General features: G+C 53.8%; 1 protein-coding gene across 2 annotated transcripts in view; it reads left to right on the plus strand.

Moving 5' to 3' along the window:
* Acsf3 (acyl-CoA synthetase family member 3) overlaps positions 1-9782 on the plus strand; it is a 35771-nt gene extending 25989 nt beyond the window's left edge. For both annotated transcript variants that reach the window (XM_005345810.2, XM_026778804.1), the window contains exons 8-10: positions 4758-4892; positions 5213-5324; positions 8812-9782. In XM_005345810.2, the coding sequence (XP_005345867.1) occupies positions 4758-4892; positions 5213-5324; positions 8812-8929 (365 nt within the window). In that variant the 3' untranslated portion in view covers positions 8930-9782. The remainder of the gene's footprint in view (positions 1-4757; positions 4893-5212; positions 5325-8811) is intronic.
* Positions 9783-10064: the final 282 nt, after the last annotated feature.

The raw sequence follows: 10064 nt of genomic DNA on the forward strand, positions 1-10064 counted from the left end.
CGCCCCTGACCAGGACAGCGAGCCGACCGCAGGACTGCGCCCCTGACCAGGACAGCGAGCCGACCGCAGGACTGCTCCCCTGGCCAGGACAGTAAGCCGACTGCAGGACTGCTCTCCTGGCCAGGCCCCACTGGGAAGGCCGTGCCTCCTACTCCATCCTTGCATCCCGAAACCGAAATCCAAGTATCCCAGATTTATTTTCAATTACAGTTTAAGGCAGAGACATGAACTAGCACTGGGTTTGAAAGCAGTGCATAAATCCATGTAATAAGATTTTATTGATTGCATGCTGTTTCTGTCGGAACAAAATCCCTTGATGCACACGTCAGGTCAGACTGAGGAGGCCGTTGGCAGGAGGCTAAATCCAGATCATGCACTCTGACAAACATGTTGTCATAGAAAGTAAAAGTTACTTAACTTGTTTGATGTGCATTTCACAATGAAGACTGTCGTTAGCTCCCAGCCCAGCAGCCTGGCATCTCGGGTGCTTGGAGCCTCCTCCTTGCCTGCTTGCCCTGGCCTCCATGTCTCTAGTTAATATTCTTTGATTTGGCCCTTGGTAATGGGGTTGTGCTGAACAGGCCAAAATGGCCCTTCACTAAGAAGTCCACAGTCAGACATTAGATGAATTTCTGAAGGATTAGCTCAAGGTAGTCAAATAGCAGGAGGCTGTTTGAGCCTGTGACATCCAGGGGATTTCCTGTGAATGGACTAGGCAGAGAGAGGGCAAGGGGAGGGAGGATGGAGAGCAGAGGCACACTCGTGCCAGAAGGAAGGAACATAGCAGCTTGAGGATGACTATGCTGGAGATCCCTGAGGTACCTGAGCTTTCTTTTGAGACAACAGGAAGCCTTGTGCCAAAGGGTAGGAAGGGCAGGGTAAGGACTCTGCTATACAACCGGAACCACCAGGGTGAGCCAGGCTCACCGTCTCTTGATGTCCTGGTATAGACAGCTAGGCACTGAGGAAGTCTGACAGAGTTGAGCTGTAATCGTGGATGTTGGACCTTAGCCCCCATGCCAGTCTGCTTAGCCTCCTTCTGCCATGCTAACCCTAAGTCCAGCCTTCTTCTGATGGTCACATCCCCTCCCTCCCAGAAATCTGGTGGCCTGAAAAGGGCATGGCCACCCAAAACTCTGCCTCATGGGTATTGTGAGCAGAACTGTGCTCTTTTCCCTGCTCCCACCCGTGAAAGGAAGCCAAGGTAGTAGGTACCTTCCTTTGGACCCTGGAGATAGCCTAGGACCCACACAGTGAGACCCCAGGGTGCTTCTAGAGTAGTTCTTGTATGGAGTCACTGATGCTCAGCCTTATGTGGGGTAAAGACCCAGCATGGTGCCCTGGAGCAAAAGCAGCTCAGCCTGTGTGCAGTGGGAATCAACCAGGTGCTACACTGTGTCCTCGGGGAGCAGCAGCAGCATCGTCTCCCATACACTCCCGTGCACTCCGAGAGCTCCAAAACTTAGTTTTTGTGAGGACATGGATACCTAGTGTCCCTCTGTGGCTGGAAGGTGCCTGTGTCAGCATTACTGGGGGAATGGAGTTAAGAATCCAGCCTCTGGTTACTTTACCTTCAAGCCTTGGCTCAGCTGTCCTTTCTAAGCTTGTGATCCACCCACAGAAGCCACTCTGTGTTTAATGGTGGAGGCCACACCTGGGCTTTCCCTCTGCCCGATGCCATGCTGCTTGTAGCTCACCATTTCCTACAGCCTACAAGACCTCGGTGTACAGCCTACAGGCTCTGCTGGTCCAAGGACAGCACGTGCCCTGAAGAGATTGGTGTCCCCAAGACTTAGGCAGTGGCAAGAGCAAAACCAAGGCTGCCACTGTACCACACTGTAAGGCATGGGCCCCGCTCTGGCTGTTGGGAGACCGTGGCTCCTTGACCTGCATCAGACTCTGCAGTGAACATGACTGTTCAGAGAATGGAATCCAGTCATCCAAGCAAAAGTGGAGGCATGAGCTGGTGGCATCCTGTGTGTTGGTTCCTGACCAGAGTTCTGTCTTTCTCATCTGTCACCTGGGTGTAGGCAGCGGCTAGAGATTGGGGCTGTCCCCACGGCCAAGGCTGATCAAGGCCAAGCACACCCCAGTGACTCAGACTCCTTAGTCAGCACTGTCAGAGCTGTGGAGAGCACACTGGAGTGGAGGCCCTCTGGGCTGTAGGGAATGACGAGCTATAAGCAACGTGGTGTCGGGCAGAGGGAAACCCCAGGTGTGGCTTCCAACGCTACACTACAGAGTGGTTCTGTACACAGAGCATGAGGTAACGTAAGTTTAGAAAGGATAACCAAGTCAGGAAGTTTGAAGTCATAACCAGAGGCTCAACTCTTAACTCCACCTTCCCAGTGATGCTGCTGACAACGGGGTACCTTTCAGCCAGAGGGGACACCGAGGTAGACAGACACTGGCACCCGTCATCCTGCATTGTCTCTAAGCCATGGACTATACCAGTTCTTTATGCCCTTGGTTACCATGCTTAGGAGGTGGCTTTGCAGATCTGGTGTCCTCGGAGTTCACCCAACATTCCCATGACAGGTGTTTGCTGTGAAGCAGCCACACGCTCTGTACAGCCTCTTACAGGCAGGGAGCTTCCTGTTGCTGCTGGTCTCGTAGTTCCTCCTCACTCCAACCGTTTGCACAGAATGCTAGTCAGACGTTCTCCTCTCTCTGGTCCACACCATCTCCTCCCTGAGGAGCCATCGCTCTGACTTCCCCCAAATATGTGATCCTGTATATCACAAGCAAGAACCAGTCAAGCAATGGTACTAGGTCCACCTAGAGAACAGACTGCCCAGCGGTGCCCAGATCTCTTTCCTCAAGAGCCTTTTCTCTGCAGCATGGGAGCACAGCCTCAAAGCAGGAACTCGTGTGTGCAGAATTTTTTTTTTAAGGCAGGGTTTCTCTTTGGAGCCCTCGCTGTCCTGCAACTTACTCTGTAGACCAGGTGGCCTTGAACTCACAGAGATCTACCTGTCTCTGCCTCCTGAGGTGCGGGATTAAAGGAACCACCACTGCCTGACATATAAAGAATTCTTTATCCAAAGATTTCTTACCAGATCAGCCTGCAGCAACACAGGGCACTAGGAGAGTCATACTTCGGGACTGCCCACAGCTTTGCAAGTGGGCAGCAGGACACTTTGGTTTTTCAAGACAAGGTTTCTCTGTAGCTTTGGAGCCTGTCATGGAACTAGCTCTTGTAGACCAGGCTGGCCTCAAACTCACAGAGATCCGCCTGCCTCTGCCTCCTGGGTGCTGGGATTAAAGGCGTGCGCCACCACTGCCTGGCAGATGGCACCACTTGTAGGACCACAAAGAGAGGCCATGTTCAAGGCAGGGCGGTGGCTCTGCTGTGCTGCATCTTTGACTGAGTGGAGGCCTGTGGGGAGCAGCCTCAGAAGCTTCCTCAGAGGGACCCTCAATGCCAGGCTGCCTCCTTGCTGTGGAGATTGAGCAACCTGACGCCTACAGGGGAGGGGAGCCAGTGGAAAACTGAGCTTTCCAATCTGAGGGGCACAGCTGGATCCAGAGTGACAGCAGGAATGGAATCACAGAGGGTCCCTTAGGACTCAGGACAGCCATGTATACCCCATAGCCTACACCTGGGTCCTCTCCCTTCAGTACCTGCCCAAGGCTAGCCTAATCTAGGCTGTAGCTATCCCCCCAGCTCTTCTGCCACCTGCTACATAGAGAGCTGCCACACCGGAGAGAGAACTGCCCGGTGCCAGTCCTTGCTTCAGAGGCCAGCCTTCCCTCTCCACCATAAATAAGCCCTGGGCTCGTCCAGGCCACCCATCCATCTTGTTTAATAGACTGGAGTGAGCCCTGCACTGCAAGTCCCAGGGAGTGAGGAGGTGATGGATGGTGCCTTCTCATGACGGACTGCGTGATGTATAATGAAATATTTATGATTTATTCCAGCTAATAACCCACAGGGAGTGCAGGGAGCGTGTGAACAGACACCGCTGCTGTCAGAGCTACCACTGACATCTGCATGCCTGCACACAGTCATAATCATGCAAATGTGCGTGCATGGACATGCACACGCACTAATGTGCAGACATACACACCTCCCCCACGCCATTGTGCAGGAGGGAACCTCCACTGGGAATACAGCCCTGTGCTCTGGTGCCTGCTCCTGGCTCTGCCAGTGTTCCCGTGGGGTGTAACAAGCGCCTGGGGCCCCAGGCTCCCCTGTGAAAAGAGTAGGTTGGACAGTTATTTTGCTTAGGGAGAAAAATCACTGTAGTTGTTTGGGAATGGTGGGGATCAAGGGCAGAAGAGCAGGAGGGTCTTCATCCTCCATGTTGGAGGAGGAACTGAAAATGGCCATCCTTCCACCCAGGACCCTCCCATGCTAGGATGACAGAGAGTGGACAGGGGTGGGGACTGCAGGAGGGTGCCCTGCACGCATCTGTGTGAAGCTGTACATAGATTGTCAGGGTCAAGGCTTCCCCCTCCCTGGTGTAGATCATCCAGAGCCAGAGGCAGCAAACCGCTTGCTGCTTCCTTTGGAAACGCTGCACACTGGCTTATGAGTTCAGGGTATTTACAGACCCATGGATTCTGGTCGGATCCGCTCCTCACTGCTGGCTCCTCCCTGTGAGGCAGGGTGCCAGTGTCATAGGGATAGAGGATGGAGAGGGACACATGCCATGAGAACCATCCCCACAGGAAGTGGGGCTGGACACTGGAAATAGTGGGACTCACACATGTGCGTGTGGTCTGTCCAGAACTAACAGAACCCTCTTTCCTAGGGGACACCGCCGTGTTCAAGGACGATAGGTACTGGATCCGAGGGCGTACATCAGTGGACATCATCAAGACTGGAGGCTACAAAGTCAGCGCCCTGGAGATTGAGCGGCACCTGCTGGCCCACCCCAGCATCACCGGTGAGTGAATGGTGGCCCCCAAGACCCAGTGCCCCCTTTTCTACTCTCTTCCAGCTGCTAGTGGGGACCCTGTGGAACGTGATGGTGCTCCCTCCCTGGCCTTCAGCACACGGATTCCCAATGCAGGCCCAGACTGCTGCCTGCTGCAGCAGAGCACTCTGCAGACTGCGCCCCTAGAGATGCTGCCCCACTCCCATGAGGGTCTTGCTCCAGGCGCTTGGGCACTGCAGTTAACTGCCTGCCATCCCCCACACTCCTGAGTGCTGCTGAGTGGTCATCAGGGCCTTCCTGGTGTCCTCAACCTGTTGTACTGTCTTCAGATGTGGCTGTGATTGGAGTTCCGGATATGACGTGGGGCCAGCGGGTCACAGCTGTGGTGGCCCTTCAAGAAGGACACTCGCTGTCCCACAAGGATCTCAAGGAGTGGGCCAGGTAGGGCTAAAGGGACTGTCCTGGGTTCTAGGGTATCTAAGGATCTTGGAATCGTGAGGATGGGAGGGACCTGTCTAGGAACTGGAAAGCAGGGGTGGACCATTCTGGATTTTGGAAATGGGGAGGAAGAAGCTGAAGAGGTGAGCAGAGTGGCCCTTGAACAGCTCTGTGTCTTTCCTGCAGACCTGGGACCAGGAAGGGCTTCCCATGCAGACAGGGTTGGGAGTCAGTAGTCGTCTGAGACAGATGTGTTTCTCAGCTTGTGAACCCCAAAGCATAGTGAGGCTGAGGACCCCAGGAAAGTGCCTGGCTAATCCAGTGCTGAACTGAGCAGCAGCCAAACTTGTACAGCCTGTCGCAGAATGGCCTGGGCCCTGCAGCCTTTTCTGATCCTGCCCTGAGGATGGCTTGGTACCTCATCCTTTCTGTGGGACCTTCAAAGCCTGGTGTGCTCCTAATTCAGTGTCTGTGGATGGTGCCTGCAGCTCCCTCCTCAAACCCAGGGTGGGGGCTTTGTCCATCCTGTCACCTGGACTTGCTTGTCTTGTTTTTTATTTTGAAACAGCGTTTCTGTGTAACAGCCCTGGCTGTCCTAGAACTTGCTCTGTAGACCAGGCTGGCCTCGAACTCAGAGCTCCACTTGTCTCTGCCTCGCAGGAGAGCTGGGATTAAAGGCTTGTATCGTTGCCAGCATACTGGCTTTTTCCTCCCACCTCCCATTCTTTGTGTTATACTCCAGTTTTCCTCATCTCAGCCCCTGGTGGTTTCCGATGTCATCCCGGGATCCACAGGACAGAAGGGGACTCACTGAGGCCTTCACAGCCTCTTTAAGCTTCACTATGGCCCATGAGGATACCTCTGGGTTCCTTCTCTTAAATCTGAAAAGTTCTCTCCTCTCTGCTGTGTCTCCTGCCCCCCCCCCCCCCCCGTCTTCTCAGCGTAAGACTCTATTTTTGGCTGTCCAACAAGACTTCACAAACAGCAGGAGTCCTTGTTTCATCAGGGGCCGCACAGCTGGGCAATTACCGATTCCCCTGGATTTGCAAAAATCACAGTTGGAGCTCTGTAGCTTAGCAGAGGCAACAGTCTGCTTGGCCGGTAGCTGCTTTGATTAAACAATTACTTTCTTGAGAAGAAAAACACCCAGGCATTCTCTGCTGGGAGCCACAGTAGTTGTTGGGTCCTACATTGGCCTGGCTTCCGTAGGTCATGGCCTGTGTCCATGGCACAAGTCTGCGGCTCCTGTGCTCTGAGTGCTTCCCCTTAAGACCTTTCTCTAAGGTTCAAGTCAGGCTCCTTGCTTGGGTGTTCAGGCTCATGGTAAGCATGAGAAGACTCTAAAATGGGGAGCTGAGGTTTGGAGCATCCTGGGAGTTGTATGGAACAGGACAATGCAAGGAAGACTGCGCGACATGTGAGCAGGGCCAGGATGCAGACTGCCCAAGAAAATTGCTTGCCCCTCAGATTTTGTCCCCATAGTGGGTAGCCACACCACAAGTTGTTTCTTGAGGGATCCTGAAGAGAGATCCCCACTTGTAACCCCCCACTCCCCAAAGAACAGTGTCCATGCTTCCAGGTGGCTCCTGCAAGGGAAGGCTGGCCTGCCACTGACAGAGGCCTCGAGGCCCAGCCTCACGTGATGTCGTATCCGTGCTTGGTGGAGGGGTGCTGCTTGTTGCTGGTGACCTGGAGGCTTGTTGGCCATGCTGTCTCAGGCCACAGTGCTGGGCTGTTACCACTAAAGAGAGGCAGGTAGGAGGAGAGACGGGAGTGCTCACCCTGAAGCTCCAGAAAGAGACAGCGTCTGGAGAGGAAACTAACAAAGCACCACATTTTCTCCACATCGATTGAAAGGGAAAGCTGGGCACAGTGGCACACACCTGTGATTTAAACACTCAGGTGGCAGACACAGAAGTATCAGAAGGAGAGTTCAATCCAGTCTTGGCTACAGAGAAAGTTCAAAGCCAGCGTGAGCTATGAGATGAGAGAGATTCAGGAGGAAGCAGAGAAAACCCAGGTGTCACTGTTATCCACAGAGGTGCGACCTCACAACAGCCCAGTGTTCTCAGGAGGTGCCACACAGCCTTGAGTGTGTCCCTGTAACTGTTAGTGCCTGTGATGTGGGTACCAGAGCTGACCCAGAAGCCAGAGGCTGAGGAGCTCTGTGTCTCTGTAGCTCAATTCCCAGCCAAAAACTTCACCATAAGGCAAATGCCGGGCCCAGAAGGCTGTGGCAGCAGAAGATACCAAGTACCTCGAGGGACACTCCAAGACGTGCACACAAGTACTTTCCAGTGGGGAGGGACACTCCCAGCTGACCTCATGGGACCCACGACCCTGTGCCAAAACCAGACAAGAAACCCAGACCAGTTTCCTGTCAGACAGACACATAATGCTTAACCAAGTGCTGGAAATTAGGTCCCATTCACAAAAGAGCCAACGCATCATGATCGTGTGGCATTTATACCAGAAATGTGAGGTTAAACATTCAGAAATCCACCCGAGTGGCGTGCCCTGTTTACAGAGTAAAAGCCGTGCAGTTGTTCCCGTAGACACAGAGCACATGTCCAGATCCCAGTGCCACTTGCGGGAATTCTCAGCAGGACCAGAGAAGAGACCTTCTTGAGTGGGGGAAAGATGGGGCTCTGAGAGTGGACATCTCTCCTGTGCTCAGGAGCAAGCAGCCCCTGCCGCCTCTTTCCAATCCCACCAGACATACAGTTCATCTGATGCTAACGTGTCTGTTACTGTGATGGGGCCAGAAGTCCAGACAGTGGTTGTGCCGTGCCTCCCTCTCTGGTACTGGGTGCCTGCTGACCACATCAGTGCACTGTGGAGGTTTGTACACAGTCCCCATATCACACTGCACAGTGAACCTCCTGTAAAAAGCTGCCCAGTTTCTACACAGAAATACACAGGCTAGGCAAACTTAATACACAGAAATACACAAGCTAGGCAAACTTAACGAGACTAAAGAAGAAAGGTGGGGGCACCAGAAAGCAGAACAGGACCAGAGCTGCACAGAGGGAGACGGCCCTGGGAGGCCTGGAATCCCTTGTGGAGTCTCTACAAGGTACCAAAAAATCAGAGAGTAAAGCCAGCCCAGCTAGAATTGGGGTACACAGTCCTACGGTGGGCGGAGAAGCAAGACCTAAGTGCCACAGGGTGCCTCGCTCTGCTGGCATGTCTGAGCGGCTACTCCAGATGACAGGAACCAAGTTCCACAGGGCGTCTAGCTCTGCTGCCTCCTCCTTCCCTGGCTCTCTCCTCTCACTGTGTCCACATTCATTCAATATGCTGCCTTCGACCTGACTTCGCAGGCCTTGGAGCCAGAAGGCAGAGAACAATTTTCCCTCCAAAGGGCAAGATGCCCATACTGTTACCACCCAATGGAGTCTGGGTGAGCCCACAATGCTGCTGGGTATATCCAGTGCCCACAATTCTCCCAGGGTTGGGCAATCATCTCAGGCTGTACTTGTCTCTACAGAGGTGTCCTGGCATCCTATGCTGTGCCCTCTGAGCTCCTGCTGGTGGAGGAGATCCCACGGAACCAGATGGGCAAGGTGAATAAGAAGGAACTACTCAGGCAGTTCTACCCCTCGTGACCGGAGGAGCCAGGGGGCCAAGGCCAGAGGACAGCAGACATCCCCTGACGATCATGTGCTGTGGGCCTCGCAGTGGGCCCAGAGACCCTTAGACGGAAACAACCCCCCTCCCCTGCAATCAAGTTGACCAGAATCAAAAACACTGGGGTGAAATCACCCAGGCTGATTGTCCAAGCTCGCGTGGCCCTGATCACTGGGTGTGTCCTCAGTTGTCCCTGAGATCACTGATGTACGTCAGCCTCGCAAGCACAGTAAGGGCATGACTGTCCAGTGTGTGGCCATCTTCTCAGTGCCCAAGACTGCTGACTCCTAAGGGCAGGTCCCAGAGAGGCAGAGGTGATGCTGAGAAAAGAGATGAAATAAAGACAGAAGACAATGTCCTGTGCTTCCTGGCTGTGGCGAACAAGTTACATGTCTGCACGCACCACCTCCAGCAATCGCAGCTTCCAGGCCCCATAGGATGCCAGACAGTGGCACTGGGCGGAGCCTGCAGCCCCCAGACCTGGATCCTGCTGCTGGGACTCTTACCCTGGAACTTTGGTCTGTGTGGTCGAACAGCCCCCCAAGGCTGTCCCCAGATGGCCCTGAAGCTTCCCTGCCTTGACCCTGCCTCACCCCAATTTAGGGTCTTTCTGGTTCTTCTCTATGCTCTGTCCCTTTTGTTGCCTGCTTCTCAGACCTTCCTGCTCTGCTGTGTCCACATCTGAAAGTTTCCCTGACCTCCATCCCCCAGGCCCCCAGGCACCGTAAGTCTCCTGCCTGCTTGGCTATGTGCTCGTGGAGAAACAGTGTTCTCTCGCTCTCTCTCCTACCCTCCCCTCTCTTCCTCTCCTCTCCCCTCCCCTATCCTCCTTTCTCTCTCCTTCTGGGGCCTTCTTTTTTTTTCTTTCTTTTTTTAAATTTATTTATTTATTAAAGATTTCTGTCTCTTTACCGCCACCGCCTCCCATTTCCCTCCCCCTCCCCCAATCAAGTCCCCCTCTCTCGTCAGCCCAAAGAGCGATCAGGGTTCCCTGCCCTGTGGGAAGTCCAAGGAACCCCCACCTCCATCCAGGTCTAGTAAGGTGAGCATCCAAACTGCCTAGGCTCCCACAAAGCCAGTACGTGCAGTAGGATCAAAAACCCATTGCCATTG

This window comes from Microtus ochrogaster, chromosome 4 (assembly GCF_000317375.1).
Source record: "Microtus ochrogaster isolate Prairie Vole_2 chromosome 4, MicOch1.0, whole genome shotgun sequence".
Classification (NCBI taxonomy): Eukaryota; Metazoa; Chordata; class Mammalia; order Rodentia; family Cricetidae; genus Microtus; species Microtus ochrogaster.